General features: G+C 41.3%; 5 protein-coding genes across 5 annotated transcripts; 3 read left to right on the top strand and 2 right to left on the bottom strand.

The window, feature by feature from the left end:
- Positions 1-1240: 1240 nt before the first annotated feature.
- LOC145889607 (mucosal pentraxin-like) lies at positions 1241-3181 on the bottom strand. The gene is made up of 5 exons (XM_082980588.1): positions 2982-3181; positions 2840-2926; positions 2289-2557; positions 1991-2169; positions 1241-1570 (listed from the first exon to the last, which is right to left on the bottom strand). Exons 1-5 carry the CDS (start codon positions 3109-3111, stop codon positions 1393-1395), a joined length of 843 nt encoding a protein of 280 aa, XP_082836714.1. The 5' UTR covers positions 3112-3181; the 3' UTR covers positions 1241-1392.
- A 1352-nt stretch (positions 3182-4533) lies between these two features.
- LOC145890113 (heme-binding protein 2-like) lies at positions 4534-5564 on the bottom strand. The gene is made up of 4 exons (XM_082981152.1): positions 5460-5564; positions 5254-5392; positions 4987-5170; positions 4534-4717 (listed from the first exon to the last, which is right to left on the bottom strand). Exons 1-4 carry the CDS (start codon positions 5562-5564, stop codon positions 4534-4536), a joined length of 612 nt encoding a protein of 203 aa, XP_082837278.1.
- Positions 5565-6725: 1161 nt separating this feature from the next.
- On the top strand, positions 6726-7907 carry LOC145888645 (sperm microtubule inner protein 8-like). The gene has a single exon (XM_082979443.1). The coding sequence runs from the start codon at positions 6801-6803 to the stop codon at positions 7431-7433; it is 633 nt and encodes a 210-aa protein (XP_082835569.1). The 5' UTR covers positions 6726-6800; the 3' UTR covers positions 7434-7907.
- Positions 7908-7910: 3 nt separating this feature from the next.
- Positions 7911-12632, top strand: LOC145888643 (protein phosphatase 2C-like domain-containing protein 1). The gene is made up of 11 exons (XM_082979442.1): positions 7911-8035; positions 8086-8206; positions 8373-8497; positions 8644-8802; positions 8998-9313; positions 9735-9802; positions 9959-10048; positions 10441-10611; positions 10676-10900; positions 11376-11548; positions 11872-12632. Exons 1-11 carry the CDS (start codon positions 7927-7929, stop codon positions 12094-12096), a joined length of 1782 nt encoding a protein of 593 aa, XP_082835568.1. The 5' UTR covers positions 7911-7926; the 3' UTR covers positions 12097-12632.
- A 5361-nt stretch (positions 12633-17993) lies between these two features.
- On the top strand, positions 17994-23582 carry LOC145890112 (uncharacterized). Its single transcript, XM_082981151.1, has 6 exons — positions 17994-18311; positions 18528-19431; positions 19549-19671; positions 19744-19960; positions 20325-20430; positions 22954-23582. The coding sequence occupies exons 1-6, from the start codon at positions 17994-17996 to the stop codon at positions 23095-23097; spliced, it is 1812 nt and encodes a 603-aa protein (XP_082837277.1). The 3' UTR covers positions 23098-23582.
- The last annotated feature ends 257 nt before the right edge of the window (positions 23583-23839 follow it).

Genomic DNA, 23839 nt, shown 5'->3' with positions numbered 1-23839 from the left:
GAGAAACATGTCATGTTGAAGAAAAAGATGAAAGTTTTCAGAATTTGCTCGTATGCAAACACTTATATACAAGTTATAGTTGGTTTACATTGGAAGTATTCCCACTGTCCTTGAGTATTTGCAAGCAATCAACATATATTATGTCAAGGCTTTACTTTTTTAAACCCATATTATGCACAAAAATGTTGTTTTGTGTTGGACTTTACTGGCAACATTTGCACTCAGCAGTATGAACATGGTGTTGGCTAGGTATTTCCTGATTTTAATAATTTGGTTCATTATAATATCTTCCTCTCCATCTTCATCAAGATACAGGAATCGCAGAAAAAAGCAGCCATACTATCGTTTGTCAAATGCCCTGTTTTTGCAAAATAAATATTCCCAAACAACCGCATTACTGTGTGCAGAGATACTGTCCGAGAAAAAAACATAATTAGCAAGTAGTTGATTTTACATAACAAGCATAGTAGTTGATAATATTACTCGATTTAGCCTCCCAATGCTTGCAAACAGCAAAAGCGCGCAATTATTTGTTCATATTTTGACCCAAAAGGTAGTAGACAGGAAATCGCCGTAAAAAATGATGTGACCCGATTTATTCAAAATCATCCACATATTTCAAAAGACGAGGGACCAAACTTATTGTTTTTTAAAAAAAGTTTTAAATTTTGTTCTATTTAATGGGTTTCTAAGCCCCTTAAAAAGCACCAAAATCGCATTTAACCCAATGCATTTTTAATTTCGCGTAAAGTGTTACTCATGCGTGACGGCGCACTTTCAGCGGAGTTTCCATTCCATGTTTTAGTATTCTATGCACAAACAGAGCTTATATATCAGTTATCAGCTCATAATTATTCGGTAAACTTGGCACGTATTTTCAAAACTCATTTAAGGCGATATAACCTACGCAACAACGGTAAGCTATAGTGATGTAATCTCGGAATTTTCGGCAAAAACAGCCGCTTTAAAAAAAATATTATGCAATTGCAATTTTGCTAATTTTATTTGTTTCCATTCCAGTTCAGCACATTTACACAACCACCATATGGACCTATGAACAACGACCGAATATACAACCTGATAAATACATAGTGTTAGCCGTTGCAAACTTTGCATTTTGCGATCAATTTTATGCACCTTTCCAGCGTACAAGTTAAACGGAAATTTTCTTTGGTAAACGATTTATTGCACAGAAGTTTTCGCTTGAGGAACCCGTCTATAGTTCTTTGCAGACGGCAAATATAAGCTGGTAGTATTTATTAGCGAGATACAAAGTGTGTTGGTTGATACAATGGGTTATTAGTATAGGCTACTAAAGCACGCGGATACACAAATTAGTCAAATCAGTTCCTTTTCCGTGTCATGGGGTACTGAAATTAGCCACATCCCTTTTTAGGCCACGGCCGGGCACTGGGAGGGGATGATGTAAGAAGTTTCACCGGAAAACTCGACGCGATCGACGGACATGAAGAGCACGTGATCAACAGGGCACACGCACAAGACTCTCATGCGTTCCACTTCGTCGTGGTTGAGAACGCGAGGAAAGACCATCACGTTGTCGACGGAGCCCCTGTGTGGATGTACACGTATGTTGCGCACAATGTTAGAAAACTTTTGACATTGTTAACGCCTTTTCTCTTCGTGAATTCGAACATTAGTCACCGTAGCAAAAAAGTTGAGAAACATTTGCTGAAAAAGGGCCTGTTGACCTCGCTAAAGGCCTAAGTTTCCGAAAATGTGACAGGCTAATTTAGCCTATAATTACCCCTAAAAACTTTTTGGTAAAATATATTTCTGATATAATCTGTGTGACTTCTTTATTTATATATTCATAATTTATTAAACGTTTTTTGCAGGATATTCTTTTAGTATAAAACCACAATTTTACACATGTGCGCATTATCAAGTCGTATTAAAAAATTCAAGTGGCCCCAAGGTAAAAAAATTTTTTTATAGCCCTTTTGATAAAAGATATCGTAGAAAATGTTACTTAAGAGAGCGGTCGGCATGGAATCCACCGTCCACATTACGGTCTTGGTCCTGTCCAATGAGGAAAGTTCCACCTCCCTCGACTACATCACCTGAATATCCCTTGGTGCCGATATCTTCCCCGTTGATGTAGACGCCTGAGGTCTGTTGGACCGAATCAAACCAGGCACACACATGGTACTATAAAAAAATTGTATTCTTTGCTTCGGATCATCAGGTTCAAATTTTCCAATCTTATTTTGAATCAATCTTGTTGATTTTCGCGTTACCGTTTAGCCTAAAAGCAATGCGGACTTTACCTTTTCAGCCTCTCTCATCGGGAACGTGTGATCCACAATTGAACCTTGTACGACCAATCTGAAAGTAGTCGGCGGGATCAGCTCCAACAAAATGCTATTGACGTTGTTGGGCGACTGGTAGCTAACGAGCGCAACCAGCAAGGACAAGTCGTCCACGGAGACCCACAAACACAGGGTCCCAGAGGTGAGGCGTGGGAAATATCGTTTGTACGTTACGATGTCATTCCTTTGGTTGTGACGCGGAAACAATAGTTGGGTCAGTCGGCATTCTGTTCAGAATCGCGTTTGATAAAAAAAAGTCATGTAAACAGGCCAAATGCTCTGCACGATCACATTGTAATATGTAGCTGCCTGGGTTTTTTTCAGAGAGAAATGATTGAATTTTTGCCATAATATATATATATGTGTACATATTAAAGAAATCTAAGCACTTTACGTTATACAATACAAAACCAACCAAAAAGTGCGAATTAACTATGATTACTTTTTTTCAAACAGGTACAAATTAATTGAACGTCAAAATTCTACAAAGTTACAAACATTGTGCTTACGATGGGAAGGTGTTGTTGGTTTGGGGTAAGACATGGCGAGGGCGTTGCTCAAGCGTTGAACATTCTCCTTCAAGTGGCTGATTTCCTCTGTAAATCACAACAACTCTAAATCGAAAAGATATAAAATTAAATAGTTTTTTACCTTCGTAAATCGAGCTGTTCAAGCATGATGCATCGGTATTTTGGGTAATGCCTTCGTTAAGAGCCGTAGGTAGCGCTACGGCAACAGTAGCAATGGAGCACAGCAGAACAACAGTAAATACACAGGTCATCTTCTTTGCTTGGTTGCGCTGATGCTCGATGTCGTTGATCAACTTGTTCTCACCGATTGTTGTCCACAAATAGTTTATAAGAGCGGACCCGATTTCTCGGCCTCTTATATAGTAATCACAGAGACGTTTGTTTGCGAATATTGGCCTGGATGGAATGCTTGTAGGTATTAGTGAATCTGTATGGAAAAAAATTGCGTGGTTTCAGTTGGAAAATCTCTTAATAACCCATTCCGTCCCAGACGCCAATGTTTTGAGCCCTTCAGGACGTTGTACTTCATGTCCAATTCAACACAATAATCCTGCCCTGAAAAACATGCGCCTGTGTTATGAACTGCATTATCTTGCACTTACTGAAACGCTGCTGCTGTAATTTATTCAGGCAACATCGTTTACGGATCACTACAACTGAAAAACCGAAACTCTCAACCTAAATTAGATCCGGAAAATCTAATATTTACGGATCACCACTATTGTGATGCAAGCATAAATTCAAGGCTTGTTTGCAAAATATTAAGTTAACTTTCTTGCTAATTTATGAATTATGTTTTGCTTCTTTTGATTTGGGTTCATTTTCCCTGACACGTGCAACTACATCGATACTAACTTGTGGAAAAGGGAAAACGTTACGTTGTTCCACAATGGTTTGAAATTTCCGAAGAACAATCATTGCATCACATGGAAAACTTTGTGCACTTTATGTTGAAGGGTAAAACCATTGAGGCGCTTCAAAATAACATTTATTTTCGTGCAGTATGTTCATGAGTCTCGTTAATTCATTTCGTTGTTTTTCTTGTAAAATGCTCGTAAGATCCAAAGCACAAAAATATAAAACAAATGCAAATTCAATTGCAGTAAGTATAGTGCAAGACAAGTGGGTGGCCTTCGCCGCAATTTTAAATTGTCGTTGTGGCGTAAAAGCTTGGATAAAACTCGTCTCGTTTACAAATATTACCTTGTTCGATTGTATAACACAGGAAATGCCTTTATCTCTTCCGCACAATGTTTACTTGCAAAGCTTTGGTGGTTTAACTAAGCCTTAAAATCCTTACACGGGAACAGTAAACCTCACGCTGCAAGCGGTGTGGTCGTGTTCCCCTTTTCTAGCGGTTATAGATTTTCATGAGATGTTTTAGTGCCGCGCCATAACCCTGATAAACGCCATTCTAAAGCTGGCGAAATATGAGCAAAATAAAATCAACGTTTGGTTGGACCAGAAAGTCGTTACAACAGGTTTATAATATATCTGGAAGCAACACCAGTAACACACTATCCCAAAGTCAATGATATGTTGTGTTGTTGTTTTGTTGTATAGGTTTGTATCGAAATCGTATTTATGGAAACCTTCAAGTCATTTCGTTTATTGCAACAAAAATTCACAACTTTTTGCCAATAATTTCGATAATTTCGATTCCGTAACATTATTTACTTAAGAGGCGACAACCATATTTCATTGCTTTGTGCCACGAAATAGGATGGTGCATTATAACCAGCTATAGTCATAGAATCTGTATTAATGTTGTTCACACCATCGCTTTTCAAATCCTCCATCAGGACATAAGCGTTCCTCATTACGTTGGCATCCGAGGAATAGAGCCCGACAAATTTCCTGCAAAAAAATGTTTTATCTTTTAAAGTAAAAAAACTATACTTGCAATTCTCAACATTTTAAACCGTGTTATCGAAGTACATTTCTACCATATGTGGTAGTGGGTTTGGATATCAGAAAGTTGCAATGCTGCTTTGACCAAAAAATTTTTAAGTTACTTGGGGATGGTGCAAAATATAAAAATGATTTGAACATGAAATATTTAGTAGTGTTGTCACAATATGGGGTCTGTGTTTTTTCAAGCAAATTGGATTCTTTGAAATTGTTACCTGACGTAAAACGTGGACTCTGGTATCTTTTCGATGTACACAGGTGAACCAGCTTTGGGCAGCGGCGGGTTGTCTTGGTGGATGGTTGGAATGTAAAAGGACATGACGAACATTCGCTTACATATGAAACAAGCGCCGTTGGTCACAGATATTGTCACAGGGGCCGTCATGGAAATTTTAATTCCTGTACAAAGTAACTGTTTTTATAAATGCACTTCTATAGCATGTGAAAAAAATGTTAGAGGTATAAAATTGAGTAAACAGTACCTTGTTCGTTTCCTGGACCAGATATGTAGTTAAACAGGCGCAGAAACCCAATTCGTCTTATTTCATCTAAAGAAAATCCCCAAACCTTGGTTCTGACCCAGTTCGCTTCTTTGTATCGTCGAATTGTATATGAAGAGTTCTATGGTTTAATAAGGCACAGTTTGTTATTTCAAAAAAAACAAACAGTAAATAAAATCTTTACGAACCTCCGGAACATCCCCGGTTTCAAACCAAGTCGGCCTTTCTGAGTATCCAGCATCTGTAACGGCGAACAACGATCCAATAAGTATCGATAACACTAGAAGGTCCATAGTTGTGCTGTTTTTTCTCAATACTCTCAAAAACAGAAAAAACAGTGTATCCCTTGTTCTCTTAACGACCAGCAGTGATAAATATGGTTCTATACCAACGTAACCTGCAAGAATGTCGTTATTTTGTTAACACCCAACTTCAAAACTGGTTTTGTTAGACAGCTCCTGAAAAACCGGTCTGAATGACTATGTAGTATTAATGAGACTCGGTCGTTTTCATAAAGTAAACGTTGCGCACTCTAACTGAATCTTACGGAACGTATAATTAGAGCAACACAAATCAAACTTTATCTAATAAACTCGCAAAACTCTTGGTTTATATATGGTAGGCCTACAACAACATGCAATACCCACACCAAATCTATGCAAGCAGCTTAATTATTTCTCTGGCATTTGTTGATGTCTTATATTGTTGGCTCGCCCCTTGTATGATTTTCTGTAGACGAAAATGTTGCAGGTTTTAAAGGGTCGAGGTTACAAAGAAAAAAATTAACTTCCATTGATGCTGCATTGTCATAGGTGGGGGCTCCAGCTCGGTGATTACCGAGCAAAGGAAAGGAGGGATTAAAACACGAATGCAAACCAGTGTGACCGGTCGTTAGCACAAAACAAACACACGAGGTGACAGACTGACGGTTCTAAAAGTCGGCGGTGACTTATTAAGTTAGAAGGTGGGCATTTGTGCGGTGTTAAACATTGCCCTACAATGGCAAAAGCAACGTATTATCATTATTGATTGTCGTGCTTCCTCTACAAATCACTTTTCAGCTTTTTCCGTCAAAGTCTTCCTCTTTTGGTTTAAAAAATAAAAATAAAACATTATAATTACGTATCAACAATAACGATTTTTATTTCGATTACAAAAATACTTACTACTCTACCGGCCTGGTAAAATTAAGATTCGTTGCTATGGCGAAACAGTAAGCGTTGCTCGTGCAGTATTTGCAAGACAACTTTTAAGCACGACGAACACAGTGAAATGGAGCAGTTATTGGTATCATCAAAGTCACAAAATATATTTTTAAACGCCGAGGAGAAAGTCGTTTGAAAAATAAACTTAAAATATATCAGGTAATGCCATGATTTGGTTGTTAAATGTGCAAAACGACTTTATTTTGCAATGTTTTCGTAACCACGTTAAATCATGTTGCATGCAGGTCGTGTTTTAAAAATAAATAATTATATTTGCATAAACCAACTCTGACCAGATACTGCCTTGACACCTAAATTGTAAATATGGATTCCTCAAATAAACCTCACCCGAATGCACATTTGCAATACCACATGAATTATAACTACCCACCTTTTCGACGTGTGATGTTAGCAGCAGTTAAGGAAGGATTATACCATCCAAGGTTGCCTACTCTTAGGCGAATGGACATGGACACAGCCACCCATATGTTGTCTGACGAGCATTGCCGAACCACTACCTCTTGTGGCCCAAGAGATTTTCATGATGCATCAACAAGCTTCTTTAAAAATGCCAGAAAGCCACTCTCTGGCACAACAATTACTGAAACCGGTCGCTCACTGCAGAAGGTGATTCCAAATTATCCTGCTGGTGTAACACACACTGCTCCATCAAAGAACCGCTACATGCTAAGCTCAACAAAGGACGACTGGTCCAAGTTCATTTCTGCCTCTGGAGAATTTAAACTGCCTGAATATGACCCAAAGCACTTCCGTTTTAGTGGTTATGCTGTTAGATACTTGAAGCCTCAAGTGACACAGTCCTGGAGATACACTTTGGAGCAAGAGCCCAAGTTGGATCAGTACGCCCAGAAGCCAATCCCTGCTAATGTCTACAGTCGCTACAGAGACACTTTTCCTCAGTACAGCCGAAATATATCTGTGGAAGCTTGGCGCTAATACAATAGCTGAAGTATTGAAGTTTATTTGTTTAACACATGACTTAATGTTTTGTGTGTCAAGAAAAAACTGGTAATCTTGTGTTCTATGTTCCATGTGTTCTTCGTGTATTTTTTTTCCGTGTCAAGTCAAGTTATAAATTGTATAATTAGAAAGTTTCTTCATTTGCCAGTTAATGTTTTGGAGATTATCTAAATGTTGCATTTTTGCCTAACATCAACTGCCTAAAATGCCCAGAGGAAATTATAACCAAATTTAGTTTTTGTTATGACTCTGCCCATACTGTAACTTATAAAAAGTTCAAAGCATTCTAAATGTCGAAAAGTGTCAATGATGTGTACTTTTATGTTTAAAGCCATTGTAGTTGCACTTATGAAGTTGAAATGTGTACAGTTAAAACAAATGTGTAGCCTAGATTAGGTTTAAAACAAACTTATTGCCACTGTTCTTCACTGTTGTATTTATTGTCACCTGAACACCTAAGGTTATAGACATGGAAATGAATTTAAAGTGTTCCATGTGCAAAAGCACTATACCTGCTGTTCACCTCAGTGATCACCACAGCCACCACAGCGCTCTTCAAGTTTTGAAGTTCAAAAATGGTCAGTAATATACCCAAAATAGGCACACAATAATTAGTATTCTATTTTAGCTTCAAGATCACCTGTGACTGTTGATATTCTCCTGAAAAGAAGGAGATTAATTATTAAGAAACTTGTTTCAAAATATAAGGACAAACCAACTGACCCTGATTTAATGAGGAGAATAGACAGGTATGGAATAAGTTTTAACTAAACCGCAAACCTGACTCCATGAGCTTTCTCAATGCCAAATGTTACTATCTTATTATTTTTTAAAATTACATTTCTCTATGTTATTGCTCAAACTTATTCATTTATTGTTTTGTCACCGTAAAATATTTGCATATCCTGTGCTCAGGGTGAATGAGTCATTTGATGTTGTGAGATCGGACCTGCTGAGAGGTAAATCTGTGTGTAATTGTCTGGCTCCATTGATAGTCAGGACAACAACCAAGGAAGGTGGTCTTAGAGCCGACGATGAGGGTAAAATAAATTAAATTTTTATGGTTCTGTCAATGTTGGACACATTTAAAAAGATTCTCCACTTTTTACAAATATTGGTTTTTATAGATGTTCTTCATGGCCACTAAAAGTTATTCCCAAAAATGTCCAACCTTTGTTTGCTACAGAACTAATGAATGACATCAAGAGCAATGCTGTGACCCATGGGTCAACCCATGGTCTTCCGAACAGTGTAGCTGCCATAGGAACATGTGAAGCAATGAACATTGAATCCAGAACAATCATGGAAGATAAGACCATGGTTTTATGTGGATACACACAGCCAGGTGAAATTGGCACCATTACAATACTGTGTACTGTATTTGTAAGATATCGAACATTGGCCGTACACCAAAACCGTTGAATCGGATTTTAATTTGGTTTAGTTACAAAAGTTGCAAGGCGCAGTCGATTTAGAAACGGCTACTAGCCTTTATTGAGCAGTAGCACCATGAGTTAATAAACGTTTGCTTGTTCGACAGTTAGTACTGCTGGCAGATCGTCGTGTTTCATCGGTTTATACCACGGTTATTGTGGCACAGCAGCCTCCCATCACACACATCAGCAGTTTCATAAGCTCCTTAGTGAGGAGCTAAGTCGGCGGAATTTTGACCCTCCGACCTCTCAACAAGACAATGAAGCAATTCTGGAACAGTTTAACAAAGGCACGGTGCCCAGCGAGTTGGAAGAAAGCCAACAATCGCAGCACGACCCGCATGGAGATGTTATCAGGTCGTTTCGCAGGGCTTACCAGCGAATGGACGAATACCTATCGCATGGACTCGACGAAAAATCGTGGTATGTGGAGGTATCGAATTCATGCGGTTCTTTGTCGGCGCGTGTGGTTCACCGTTTGTCTTTTGTGTCGTGTTGTGTAAATCATACAGGAGTCTGCCTTGTGCTTTGTGCTAAACATTAAAACACGGAAAGCGGTTTTGGGTATTGTTCTCTGTATCGTGGTAGCGCCGACAAAGATAAGTAGTCGGTCCATGGTTATAACTTCTCGAAGCAATGCGCACAAAATCTTTGAGTTTTATTGATTTACCCTTTAAATCCAAACACAAAATTATATTGTTTCATGGACATGAATTGGTGACATCAAGCAACGTTCGCCTGTCTGTGTGTCTGATATGTTAAAAGTTGTTTCTTTTGTGCAGAACACACGTAATTTGCAGTTTAACACTTTTATATATTAAGAAATAACGCCCTGTGTTCACAGGGTTAGATGGAGTGGTTGTTCGGCAACAACGTGTGTTATATGTGACGACGAAGAGAAGCGACCCATCGGTAAGTTATATCTGACTCTAAAACTTTAATAGGCTACATTGTAAAACGCACAAATGCGACAAGTGAAAATTACTTACAGAACTCTATAATATTTTTGAGTCTTTATGTTCGTTATACCACCTCTAATGACTCGACATTTAAATTATTTTTTTTCAGATGGATCGGGGGACGCTCAGCCGCATGGTGGCAACCAAGAGTCGCTTCAGAGTCGTGTGTCGGGCGGCAGGGCTTACTTCGCAAACGCAGGTAATAATTTATATGTGTAACTAGAATCATAAAATCGCAGTGTTTCGTGATTGCTTACCCTACTTTAAATGTGCCCGTTAATAAACGTACTGACCATAAAACTTGCATCATCATCAGTGCTATAGTTGAAAAAATGTGGACACAATAACTTTATGCATAACACCACTAACCATTACGTTGCCAATTAACTCTGTTGTTGCGAACTTTCAGCCAATCATACGTAATTCAAAGGGATAACCTGAAATTCGTTAGCATGGCAACACAGACCATAATTAGAAAAGTGTTTTAGGAATGAGTTTACCCGAAGAAATACGTTTACCATGTTTTCATGTTAACCAAATTTCCTTTTGTGTGGATCACTATGAAAAACAAAGAGCGATATGTACTTACAGGTGACGTAGAAGCTTACCTCTGCCACAAAAACCGACCATTCGCTCTAACGAAGTCGCACACACCTCACAACGAGGAAGAATGCGCACGAGTGGAGGAAGCAGGCGGTAAAATATTGAGAAGTGGCCGCACCTTGACCGTTAACAGTGTTTTGGCCACCACGCGTGGCTTGGGTATGTCTCGCGCTTCGCTTTTAACCGTCTTGTGTACTAAACCCGTCTTCTGAATTGTTTTCAGGTAACCACGGTGACCCTGAATTGCGCAAATGCGTCATCAGCGAGCCCTTCGCCGCATCCGCTCGAATTACCGATGCCTCGCAGTTTATCGTCATAGCAACGGCGAGTGTGTGGAGGGCGCTGGGAGTCGAGGAGGTTTTCTACCTCGTCAAAAACACGACGCCCGATTCGATGTCGTCACGGTTTCCGCTGCCGATGGCAATGCTTTACAAACATCGTCGCGCAGGTTACGTTTTGATACAATAATGTGATATCTCATTCTGCGACAGCGATGTTCAAACCCTCATAACCAATCTAAATGTTTCTGATAAAAGAGGAATACTGCAATTTCAAGGGGTTTCTGATTTTTATTAATTTAAGAATCCCGAACACAAGTCAATCTACAGGCGGAATAGGCTTTATGAACAGCAAAATGCAATTTAAACTGCAAACGATTTGTGTTTTGCTCCACCATATACACAACTTGATGCATTCGAACACACTAAACTATGACAACGTTACCTTATTTTCAACATCAGAAATTGGTTATTACGGCATATACCCAGCCACATAGAAAAAAATCACGACAATTTTGGAAAAACCTTTCTGCCTTTTTGGGGGTTCCATGAACTTAAATAACCTTACACGGTTTCTCGGACAAAAATATTTTAGGAAACACTGGCATAGATTTAACTCATGACATGTCCTTGTTCCACTTCCAGACTCCAAAGCAAATGATTCAGACGAATATGATACTGGAGGAGAGGGGAGTCTCCTCCAGGAGCAGAAGATGCTGGCGAGCATCGTGGAGACGGACGAGGAGATGTGTGATGAAATTGAGGAAGTTATCATCGTGAGTGGAAAAGACGATGACGATCGCTCGTCCATGACATCGGTGAGTTTAATATTTTAATGGCAAAGTGTCAATAATTTGGTGTGTGGAGTTTCGGTTTTGGTCGTTTTTTTTTACTTGTCCTGTGGGGATGTTTCTTCGGAAAAAAATTAAATGATTAAGTTGTTTGAGTGACATTTTTCTTGATATGAAAACGTTGTAGTTAACGAAAATAAAACCTTGCCTCCAATGATGATGATACACGAACAACACTGATGCAAAGAATTGAAACACTTTCCCGTGTTTTCTCAGGAAAAGCTCTGATGAGTTGCAATGAATATTGTTACATATTATACAGGTTATCAACTGTGATCTTGGTTTTCTAGATAGGAATACGTGACTCGCCACTTCCCAGCCACGACGCAAGCGACCTGCATACCAGCAGCGTTGATACAGCAAGTCAAGAGCAAGAAAAGGAGCGAAAGGCGGTGCAAGCTAGAGGCAAATTGGCCCAGGCTATGAGCGAACGCGTTGTCCGAGCTTCTCTGGCGGCGGGGGCCACCGAAAATCTGTCAGTGGTCGTTGTGTTATTGAAGGGATTTTATTCGTGATGTCGTACCAAAAACGGACGAAGGCTTGCGGGGCACAGGCACATGTGGTAGAGAAAAAACGTCAGTTATTGTAATTCTTGGTTATTAGGTGAGGTTGTACCGGTGTATTGGGTAATCTTCATTTTTGTTTTCGCAGCTGCTTCACTATTTGTGTGTTTTGAGATGTTATATTTGTTATGTTGCATGCAACCACGCGCCAACAGAAATTTTGTTTTCAACTACCTGACCATTACGTAGCACCTGACGTTTGTTCGGTACGGCTTATCTGGAACATTTTAAATAACAAGTGCAGTTTTTCCTCAAACGTCATTTTTAATCCCTGAGATTTTCGCTTTTTTAGTAGAGATTAAACCAAGGCAGAAATGCTTTCTCTTACTCCCAATAAACGCCTGAAGCGCTTATGCTGAGATTCCTAATGCAATTTGCCATTTGTGATGAATATTCGGATCAACTATTCGACTCCGTTTTCAGAACATCTTTTTCAACGGAATATTTTTCCAGAGATTCTCGCCTTTGCATCGAAAATTAAAAAGAGCCTCCACTGCTTTCCAGAGTCTTCAATAAACAATTTGAGCGCGCTTGCATGGGGGTATCCCAGCGGCAGACGTCAATGACTTCCAGGAACGTGTGTGATCCATTATGTGAATTAGTGCAGCCGTGGTAAGGTGTATGGGGCTTTCGACACCTCATTCATCACACTTCTTTACCACAGGGAAAGCCCAAATGACGGGAACGCCGCCAGACTTCCCAAACCAACTTATGTAAACAGCTGTCCCCCCGCACCCGGACGTCGATTGTTACGTCACTGAGGTATATGGGCGGACGCCGGGGATTTTTCTTGCCTTGCGCGAGCGGATGTGTCTAACTCAGTGACATTGCTTTAGGGTGGAGTTTCATGGGTAGAATATGGGCGGGATGGCGCTTCGTAGTCGTTGCACAACCTGTATTTATTGAAACAGTATACGGAAATTAATTTTCACTCCCAAGACATTTTTCTAGAACTTGTAACTGTTAAATTAAATACCACGATTTTGTGACAAGCTGGAAAATTGGTGTTATTTCAAACAAAATCGCTTTTTTAGTCAATTTAATCACGATCGTACGGCGTTCAGACCACAACCTCAGCATTCCAAAATTCATGCGGGACCATAAGTCTGCATTGGCTCCATCTTTTTCGGGGTGAAAAGCTGCTGCGGTAATTCCAACACACTCCACAGCTCAATTAGCAAGAAAAGCCACGGATTCTTCGCAAACCTGCGGCCTGTGTTAGTGTTTGCGACAATCTCCAACCCGCAAGGCGCGTTTGTTTTCAATGAAAGGAAAGTCGTAAATTCAGCGCGAAGCAAGCCGCAAGGGGAAGCGAATACACGAAAACCAATAGCTTCAGCTTTAATGGGAATCGCTGCGGACGTGTGGAAAGTCGATTGCGCAGGGCAGACGGAAACCTCTTACACGTCCTTGCTCGTAGAAGGGGTTTGGAAATTGCGACGCTCCTGTCACATTTTAGGCATGAGTACGAACCCTCGTCGCCTCCAGCAGCTGTCATTACGATGATGTGAGTTGAAAAGTTATTTCTCGGAAAGTAGGCGCGTGCCCGCAACGCAATTTTCGCCGTAAAACCTATGTACGGTCGAACGTGAATAAATGCGTTCGTTTCCTTTCCAGTGGTTTTGCCTGTCATTGCGGCCGGCCGCGCACTGGTTTACACGAAATCGAAATGCAAGAAAAAGTAATCTCGAAGTTGCCAAAGAGCGCCAACACAAAACATACATAGCTTCGTGGTATTGTCGTCCGGAAATTGGAAATGGCTGATACCGGCCTATAAAAAAACTACAGAAGCTTTGCATACTCCACGTTAAAACCACGCTCGCATTACCACGAAGCGTTATAGGTAGCGACCGAAGTGTTTTGCGCAAAACGACAAACGAGCACCAAGACCCAGCCTTACCACCATGAAACTTGCATAAAGCTCTGGCTTCCAGGTATTCTGCTATTTATGTGAAACAATACTTGCGATAGGACGTCCATCAACTCCATTGATCACGTATCACATACACGCTTTTCCGCCCTTTCTGTTGAAGGTTCCAAATACAGAACTGATGCACTAAGTTTATACACCGATATTTTCACACTTTCTTAGTCGTTATTAATGGCTGGTAGGTGCTTTGTTTCGTAATTATTTGTGTCGCTCATGGGGACTTCCCAAATTACTTAGATATCCATTGAGATATAAAAAGAAAATCTATTTTTATCAAAATCTCGCCCAGTTTAGAATCTTGTGAAAATGCTTATGTTCTAAACATGGAGCGTATATTTCCAGGGCACTCTTGGTTCATATAAAGTTTAGACTGCTGGGTTTCGCCTAATATACATATTATTAGGCATCTCCACGCCCGTGTGCCATTACTCATGTCCCTTTGTTCCAAAGTTGTACACGCCGACGTTTGGTGTTAAAGTTTTTTACTGATTTGATCACCTAGTAAAAGAGCCGTTTTCTCCATTATCAAATTATTAGTATCATGTACATGATTTAGAGAAACCGCAAAAGCGAAACGAATAAGTGATTGATGTAACACTGCGAAAATAGACTTAATTACCGGTGAATCGACATATTATGAGTTTATATAAAGTACGTCCCCAAATATCAAATTGCGGGAAATCCTCCGGTAAGATTCTTGCTAACAAACGTTTTTTTTAAACTTCTTGCTACAAATGTAAATCAACTTCTAAAAAAGGTCACAAACAAGTTTTTGTTGTTGTTGTTGTTGGGTTGAATCGAACCAAAATTGAAATTAGCGTTGATACGCAGTAGAGCCTTATCGATATGTTTGGCTTTTGTCATGCTTAATTCAATGGTTTTCACGTAAAATATTTGTTTTGGAAAACTTCTACGTTTAATTCTGGAACACAAAATTACAGATTCCCGGTAAATCTTACTTTGCAGTCAGCTTTCAAGACGTTCACGGGAAATTTACATTATTAGAATAAACGTGATAGTCGAGCAGGAAGCATAAAACACTGAGACAAATAAGGATCGTGTCCGCGGATTGTGTCACTTTTTCAAAGCTGAGCGCATTGGTGCCTGTATACCCAATTACACTAATCAAATCCCTTCATATCTTTGATTAAGTGGAAAACGCATGGATATAGAGTGACTCATTGCAGAAATTAACGTGGAGCTTCTAATTAAGGTCCCGTGCCTTGTTGTGTACTGCTTGTGACCCCTTGCTCCAGTCAGGCGACACAGGAACTCTCACTACAAATAGTTTATTGTCGTGATACAGAACGTTGTTCAGCAAAGTGAAAGTCCAAATAAGCAACAAAGGCACGTTTTGTTCCCTATATACTGTCGGGACTATTATACGCAACAAGCAAAGTTTTCCGGGAGCAAATCAGGACAGGTTACATAACCGACGGCTATGTATAAGCGTGTATATAGCAAGTGTTATGCACGAAACAAGATCTCACAGCGGACGTGCCCTTTGTAGCGACCAATTTAGGCCTCACATGCATCCGGCTATTGTGTAGCTCATATTAAAACGATGGCATGCTGTTAATGACGCTCGTGCTTCATCGAGGGCTTGATTGGTTTTAATTTATGGCGACAGCGAACTGAGATTGCCAACCAAGGTCGCTTGAAGGGTGGGACGCCACGTGCGTCTTACATTGCTTGTTGACTGTGAACCGTGTTAAAATTTCAGTGCAAGTCGTTTTTTCGCAATATATGCAATCAACGTATGAAACGTATATAGGATTGATGGTGAACATAGACGCAAGGGTTTTTGTTGCGGTGCGATTATGAACACTAGCGCCTCCGGTGAGGGATAATGTAACGGCGCATGTTTGCTTGTGGATGTTGAATAGTGGTGCATGTTGTTTTGTTATCCACGCGATATATCCACGTTGAACGGCGTTAATTGAAAAATGGTATAAGTATTGAAACGTACAGACGAAAGTGACAGAAAATGTCAAAGGTTGTTTTTAGAGCTTGTTGAAGTTTTTGGTGAGAAATCTTGCAAGATACAAGGTCAGCTTCAGTTGCAAATATGTCGTTGCGGGTCAGAGAAACTTCAAACTCACTCTTTGCACCTTGCTTTGGTTGCACAAAAGCTGCGTTTGCACAAGCAAGGGCGGGGAGGGGGCAAATTAATCAGTGCGTCAAGCGGTATCCGCGATCCAGCGCATCATTTACCACTGAAAATGGAAGCCTGTTGCAAACGATTCGTTCGCCGCCATCCGCCCACGATCGTCATTAGTCAAATGTGGGCAAATAAGCTCGGCAGCGGTTGCTTCCTTCCCCGTCGCGTCGCCGGCGAGTGACACTCTCATCTTCGGCGGGCTGTGAGTGCAGGACACCAGCCCCGAACGGCCGCAATCCGCGAGTGCGCCATTTCCGAAACACCGCGCGATGTCCGACCAGAAAATGCAAACATGAGATCGGGGTGTGATTTCGCTCGGCGTTAACAAGTCGTTCGACGCCATATGGCACAGATAAATCAAAGGGGGACTGTCATGTTTTGATAAATATTCCCGATTTTACCAGCAAATAAAACCAACATCAAAAAGATTTTAAGCTGACATGCAGTAAAACAAAAAGTTACGCCCAATGCAATACCCTTAGCAAAAAGAATGTCGTGTCAAAAAGCGGGACAGAGCAGCATGTCGTACAAGTTTGGGATCTTCTTTGCTTTTGTTTTAAACAATTTAACTTCGGTTTCGAAAGAGCTGTAATCTATCGTGCGGTTAACCCAATAAAATGTCATGTCTCAAAGAACGAAATAAGTCACAGTTTCGTTTCCTTGCTGAAAAGTCTTGTGGAGTCCAAGTAAAGCCTAGAGGGGTGATTGTCATTTAAGACTGTTGGTTTCGAAAAGCATTGTGGGTGTTACGGTTTGAAACTGCTAATTTTAAGATATACCTGAATGCATTTTTAGTCTGCTGTAGGAGAGAAGGTATTTTTAATTTTCTTCAGGAGAAAGTATTTTTAGTCTTTTGTATGGAAAGAAAGTATTTTTCGTATCCTATAGGAAAAGCTTCGGAATTTCAAAGAAATTTATGTTGGAAAAACAAAACATATCGTTGAAGATTAAACTTTCTTTTTGTATGAAGCAGTTAAATCAATACCAAAATAAACAAAATGACCGCTTTCAAAGTCGACAAAAATCCGTATTGCCATCCAAGAGCAAGATGCCGGTGACCTAATCAAAACAGTCAATACAGGCTTTCACTTTTTCGATTTCCAACGTGGCGTGGGGCAGGGACGCGTGTGCAATGTTATCGAGGCGTCAACACCCTTGCCTCAGAACACGCCAATGCGGAGCGAAACGACAACACAACTTGCGGATAGGGAGTGACGTGGGTCGCACGCCACGCGCTAAGCGTGACGCAACGAGTATTGGCCGGCGCAGGCAGTAAACTGCAAAAGCGCTGCTTGGAAGAGATCAGTCGCACTCGCTCGTTGCACGGGGAGGGCGAGATGGATATGATAAAAAATTAACTCGCGCTTGCCCCTGACTGGAGTAATTATGCGCAAAAAGTTTGATAGTTTTTGTATGATGAGGTATTTGAGAAAGTTTGCTTAGCAAAGTAAACCGGTTTCTGAATATCGAGAAGCGGATTTTAGTTTACATGTAAAGACTGCGCTCTTAATTAACGGGGTTATTGATTGCAGTTGCAGGTTACCAAGGCAAAAAAGTCCAATTTAAGAATGTGCTTGAAATTAAATGACTTGTGATGAACAGCTTAAAAACACTCTAGCAGTTTTCGGCGTCACAGTGACATTTATGAAAGAAAGCAATTTATTTTAATCACAGTTTTAAAGAAATATTTGTTTCACGTTTCTTATTTCAAATGCGTCACATTTCTGTCATTGAATTTTTATTTTTCCTAGATATAGCATGGGTAATACTGAGGGAAACTTGCCGAATAAAGAATCACGCGCCGAACTAGTGAACTCGCGTCACATTCAACAGAAAAGCGAAAACTTGATGACCGAAAATCGTCGTTTCTCGGAGGCGAACAAGATGGACAGACCGAGACTCGACATGATGTCGGCCTCAATCAGAGGGGAAATAATGGCGATACGGGCTGGGCGATCCTGGAGTAAACCTGCCGTTGGCAATCAAGGCGAACTGGAAATTGTGGATCTCCGTGTTGGAAAAAGAAGTTGCAACTCAAGCCCGGTTGAGGCAATCAGGGAAAATCGATATTTGGGGGTAAGTTTAATAAATTAGTGTACAATTTCAAGAAAAGTATCAACTCATAGTAAATCGAAGTATGTGGTGGCGAAGTTTTGTGTAAAGGGTGGGTACAAGTCCAGCGGTTGATAAAATGCGTATTTTGTCATAGGTTGTTGATTTATGGCCATCGTAATAAATTGTAGCACACTACAAGCAAACAAATTTCCCCTAACAACTAGTTTGTCTCCGCAGCGCCAGAACTCTTCAGAAGCTGCTAAAAGACCGAGATCGCCCGTTAAACAAACTGAGACTCGCCTGAAGTTTGGCATAGACAACATCCTGGCCAAGAAGACCGACGAAGCAACGGCAGCGAGAGTCATTCAAGATCAACCAAAGAATCTTTCATTGAAAGAGAGGATGGAATCAAGCAGTGACTACTCATCTGACGAATGTCGTGGTAGTGAGGACTCCAGGAGGTCACCAGGGAGCCTCAGTCGCTCCGAGGAAGAGGAGGAAGAGAGATTATATGAATCATGTCCACCTTACAAGATCGCGCGCTTCGAAAGGCACCTAAACCCATCTCCACCAAAAACCCTCAAGTTTCATCCGTATCACATAAAGCGGTCGCTGTCGCGAAACGCCGCGGAACAGCAAGAGCTCCGACACGGTATCGCGCCATCCCCACGCGCCCGCGGCAAAAGCGAATCACCCAAGTCCGCCCGACCCGTTTTCCTGCCGACGGCTCCCCGGCGCCCGTCTGGTTCTTTCGTCGAGGTTTTGACTCCGAATCAAATCCCCCTTTCTCTCGGTGAACATCGCTCAGCGACTCGTGCAGAATTTTTCCCTAAAAATCCCCATCTTCACCGCCTTAACTCCACTATTGGCGATCAGAGATTGCCTGACGTTAGACCTACTTTTGTCCACGCCAGGAGCAGGGCTTCTGATGGGCTGGGGTCATCAACATTTCGATCTGTTTCCGACACCGACGATGTTTTTCGCGAGGATCTCGGGGCATTTTCGAAGGTAGCGCGGCAAATATCGCCGGATATTGCGGCCAAATCTCGTTCTCAGCCTCAAACAACTTGGCGTGCTTTCGAACCGAAGAGTCCGGTTTCATCGCAAGCTGAAATATTCAGATCAATCTGTCAACAGCGAGGTAGGATTGCACTTGGACACACTTTTAATGCCTTTCAGTAAACCGGAGTAATTTAGATATATTGGCGGTTTATTGTACATCCGATAATTTAATTATATGTACAATGTTTGGTTGCAGAAAGACTTGCGAACTTTCCAACTTTCGTAGACCGCGGAGCTTCCCTGCCGTCCAGCCCGGTGTCTCCGGCTTCTCCCAACGGCTTTTCGCTTCAGGCGTGGCAGACTATAGCAGCCAACTGCCGTAAGTTTATCTTCTGCTGTACACGTGTTTTGTCTGCAGCAGCAAACTGACAAAAATATCTTGACTTTGCAGACCCCTCCCTTCGTCATCTCGTGTATCCCTATGCTTATGGCGGCTCAACCGCCGCGGCGGCCATGGCGCTTGCCGCGGTTCGATCCTTCAAAACATTCGCTCCTGGACTCGGGGAAGTCCCCGTAGCGTCGCAGCCCAGCCACCCTCCGTCGCCCGCGTTCGACGAAAAACGGAAGGTGCCGAAGAAGCGGCGAAAGTGGAGTAGAGCTGTGTTCAGGTACGGGAAGACGAGCCACGAGCGCTAAAACAAAATTGAAACTGTGGCGAGATTCGTTTTTTTTTGGTGTGGTTTTGGCTCAGTGTTAACTTAAAAACATTCCCCGGAAGCTGATGGATTTAATGACCGAGAAACTGTGTCTAAATAAGGCATATTGGACTTGCCTATTACCGACAAAATCGATGTTTAATGGCGTTCGTGCTGCCGGTGGTTTATTTTCAGAACTTCGGACTGGTAAATAATTCTTGAAGGATAATTCGGTTCATCGCACTTAAAAACCTACATTGCAAATTTTTTCTGGGACATCTTAAAAACTGATTATTTAGCAGGAACATTTCAAGCAATTAACGTCTCGTTCTTACAGCCTAAACCAACGCCGAGGTCTGGAAAGGAGCTTCCAAGTGCAGAAATACGTCGCAAAGCCGGAACGCAAGGGTCTTGCCGAAGCTTTGGGTCTCACCGATGCTCAGGTAAAAAAATGTGATGGAAATAACTTCAATCGACAAGTCTCGTAATTTGTTGCGTATTAAGACGACAAACGAGTTCATACATATAAACTATGCCAAAGTACCACCATTTTAATGGGCCCTGTTCGCAAAAAAACTTTTCGCTGAAAAGTGAGTGCGGAGTAAAAACGCGTTTCGCAAAAATCTTTCCGCGGTTGATCAGCAATAAAGGTGCAAGCGAGGAGCAATTTGCATACAAGCGCCAGAGCGTGTCGTATTTAGAGATTCGCCCGCGTTTGGCATTTTCGCGAGCGGCTTTCGTTGAAGCTAGCACCTACTAATGCGTTGCCGTGGACGCTCACGACACGTTTTCATCTCTCGATGGGGCGCGACGCACGGAACCGGACGCGATATAGGGTTTTGCGGAGGCCAACACACTGTTAAACGTGAATTTCCTCAATAATCTCGCGAAAAGTGATAAAAGTCAAGACACAATTGGCCGTTCTGCGTGTGGTGAACAAGGGGTTGAACTTAATTCATTGCACAAAGTCGCGCAACTTCCTTGAACGGGAGAGAGCTACGAGAAAGGGATGTTGTGGTGGTTTACGCTGGTGACATCGCCCACATGCAGGGCCGCAGTCACAACTTGCGTTTACAAACTACGAGTATTGAAAGGTGAAAGATTGAAAACCAATGAAAATCGCTTCCGTGCGGCACTCGCCTTGACAGCTTCCTCGCCGGTGGGAAATTTGATGTTTACCTGCGCGGTATATTAACGACTCATAGCCCCTCCCATGCTGTTGGACAGCACACCTCGGTTTTCTTCTGTTCGAACGACCTATCGCGCCACTCTCGCATCCTGAGAATAAATCAAGACACCAAGGGGGTTTCATTTGCGTCCAGATAAAACTCGACGCTAAAACAAAAAAGTTATTTTCTTTACCAGCCCAATATGTACACTTTCAAACTTTCACAGAATATTGGGGAACCTTTTCAACGCAAAATAATTACTTATGGCGCTATATTATTATAACAATTACATCGTTTGTGTGCAAGTAAGATGTTCAAAACATATTCACAAATTGGCATGTTCTTAAGTAAAGGCATCAAAAAAAATATCCAGTAATAATCCTAAAGAGTCAAATTATAGTTTAGTGCCAGTGGGTAACTGTAAACTGCTAAGTGGGTTGCAGGCAATATGGCAAATGTAGAGAACAGGTCATTCACGGGTCGTGCATATTTCCAGGAACGAAGAAACAAAAACATCCAACAGGAACCCGCGATGTGAAATGAAATTAAAAGTTTTTCGTCCAAAAATTCCAAGCGTTCGTTCAGAAAGTTTATTTTTATCGCCTGACTCAAAACCTCGTTCCTGTTTTTATCCAAGTTTCGCAGGAAAAAGATTTGCCGTATTTGGGACGCGAGCAATCCGAGTCAATCTAAAACCAAAATTTACTCAAGAATAAATTGTGTCCCAAGTTAACCCTAAATATTTGAATATTCAAAATACTCCAACAATTGCTTTGACAAAAATATGATGATTTGCTTTTACAAAATATGTAGGAATTTAGGCAGCAGCCGGTTCGAAATTCGTGTCGTGAAACTATTTTTTTCAAACGTTTTTTAATGGCGGATTTGTTGTGTTAACATGAGCGTCCAACAGCACTTGTACTGGTTGGCAGTGGCGGAGCAAACCGCAACCGACGCTGAAACGTTTCGAGTCTTCCCGAAACTCATAAGATCCAGCCAGAACTGCCGCCAATTCGAAACAAACCTCAATCCAAAGCCAATCTTTTTATAGAACTTAAGACACCACAAACCAGAAAGCTTGAAAGTGGTCCGAGACTTTGCGTAATCACAACAGACGCCTCGCGTTGGACCCGACCGGCCCCGTGAGGGTGCGTTTCATAACCGCCCCATACATTGCACGGAAGTGGAAAAGTCAGAACACGAGGCAATTCCGCGTGACATTGTAACCCCGCCCCAGCCCTCAGGGGAGCTTCCGCGTTCGGTGTCGATGTTCTTGCTCAGAATTCATTAACGCCCGACGACAATCACATGACGCGGCCATTTTTAATTAACCCATTGTGCCAGTATCCTTGTAGGTTTATACCATATCACGTTCTTTCAACGCGGCCAAACCGCTTCCAATCCACAATGTTTTCCAGCCACCTTTTCTCAAACCGCCTCCTGCCTTGTTCATGCGTAGAGAAAAATTCTTATAAGTAAAGCGGTAAATCCTTGAATAATTGTGTAAAAAGACGTGTTAGCCATTATTGTACATATACTTTAAACTGCGCTATCTCTTCTCCGTAATAATGGCCCCGATTAATTCCCAATAAAACGTGGTCGTTTCTCTCATATCCGCCGTTGCATTTTACATACAACTAAAGCGCTAATTGAATATGTATTAAATAATTTTTACTTACGTACTTCTTGTATGTTATGAATATTTTAAAAGTTTGCAAAACCAATACATTATAAATATAGGTTACATTTCCCTCTAATTGTTAATGGATAATCTAAACAGTTTTTCTTTGTCGCCAGGTGAAGATTTGGTTCCAAAATCGACGCATGAAATGGCGCCAGGAGCTGAAGAACTCTGAGAAACAATCGGGCGGTGACGTAGAAAACGTCAGTCCTTCGGCCTCTGAACAAGACCGCGTCCAGCTGGTTGCACAAAGTTGTTAGACGTTCGTTCTGATAAACTTTCACTTTGCCACAACTACATTTTTGCGGCCGTGTCAGCAGGCCATCGTACCCACTGTCAATCGCAATCAGCCAAGAAGGCAACCTTGACAAAACACAAAACCTCATAGTTGCAAAGCACCAGGATTCCTGACCTATTCCCATGTAACGATTTATCCATTATATCAGATCAGCAACCCTTTGCCTTTCGTGGAGCGACAATCGTTTCTTCACCTTTGTGTGGCCACCAATTTTTTGCACCGAGTGCTATAATATAGGACCATCCCTTTGAGCGAGGTTTTCTTGTGCTGATTCTATCAAAATCATCCCAAAACACGTGAAATGAAACCACCCGAGCATGTGTTCCAAGTGTGGGTCTTGGAAAGGCGGCGACTAAGACCCAAAAATTTACCAGATTGAAATATCATTTGGATTTTTATTTATTACAATCACCAGCCCCGCTGAAACATGGGTGATCAACCTTGGCGAGGACGATTGTGCAATTGTTTGTTTGACACGTTTTCGAATTCACATTTTCGTGTGTTGTTTTTTCGTTGTACTGTATGTGATGATTGCCGTTTTAATCTTCAATAAACGACCAGAGATTATGCACCAAAGAGAAGGCTCGATTTTGATTGTTTTCAGACAAAAATACAAAAAAATGCAGTTTGCGTTAATCCAAGTAAAGTTTTTATATATAGACCAGCTTAGGGTTGTCATCAGATATGTCTTTTCTAAGGCAATG

Source organism: Ascidia mentula, chromosome 2 (assembly GCF_947561715.1).
Source record: "Ascidia mentula chromosome 2, kaAscMent1.1, whole genome shotgun sequence".
NCBI classification, from domain to species: domain Eukaryota; kingdom Metazoa; phylum Chordata; class Ascidiacea; order Phlebobranchia; family Ascidiidae; genus Ascidia; species Ascidia mentula.
The sequence above is the reverse complement of the archived record's forward strand: the minus strand, read 5'-3'. Positions and strand labels throughout refer to the sequence as shown.

Coding starts and splice junctions, on each gene's coding strand:
- LOC145888645 (XM_082979443.1), top strand. CDS start 6,801: ATGGATTCCTCAAATAAACCTCACCCGAATGCACATTTGCAATACCAC.
- LOC145889607 (XM_082980588.1), bottom strand. CDS start 3,111: ATGACCTGTGTATTTACTGTTGTTCTGCTGTGCTCCATTGCTACTGTT. Junction 2,558..2,839: donor ACCAACAACACCTTCCCATC/GTAAGCACAATG, acceptor GATTCTGAACAG/AATGCCGACTGACCCAACTA. Junction 1,571..1,990: donor CATGCCGACCGCTCTCTTAA/GTAACATTTTCT, acceptor ACATCCACACAG/GGGCTCCGTCGACAACGTGA.
- LOC145890112 (XM_082981151.1), top strand. CDS start 17,994: ATGGGTAATACTGAGGGAAACTTGCCGAATAAAGAATCACGCGCCGAA. Junction 19,672..19,743: donor GACTATAGCAGCCAACTGCC/GTAAGTTTATCT, acceptor TTGACTTTGCAG/ACCCCTCCCTTCGTCATCTC. Junction 19,961..20,324: donor TGGAGTAGAGCTGTGTTCAG/GTACGGGAAGAC, acceptor TCGTTCTTACAG/CCTAAACCAACGCCGAGGTC.
- LOC145890113 (XM_082981152.1), bottom strand. CDS start 5,564: ATGGACCTTCTAGTGTTATCGATACTTATTGGATCGTTGTTCGCCGTT. Junction 5,171..5,253: donor TGGTCCAGGAAACGAACAAG/GTACTGTTTACT, acceptor TACTTTGTACAG/GAATTAAAATTTCCATGACG. Junction 4,718..4,986: donor GAGTCCACGTTTTACGTCAG/GTAACAATTTCA, acceptor ATTTTTTTGCAG/GAAATTTGTCGGGCTCTATT.
- LOC145888643 (XM_082979442.1), top strand. CDS start 7,927: ATGGAAATGAATTTAAAGTGTTCCATGTGCAAAAGCACTATACCTGCT. Junction 8,207..8,372: donor TTAATGAGGAGAATAGACAG/GTATGGAATAAG, acceptor TCCTGTGCTCAG/GGTGAATGAGTCATTTGATG. Junction 11,549..11,871: donor ATCGCTCGTCCATGACATCG/GTGAGTTTAATA, acceptor TTGGTTTTCTAG/ATAGGAATACGTGACTCGCC.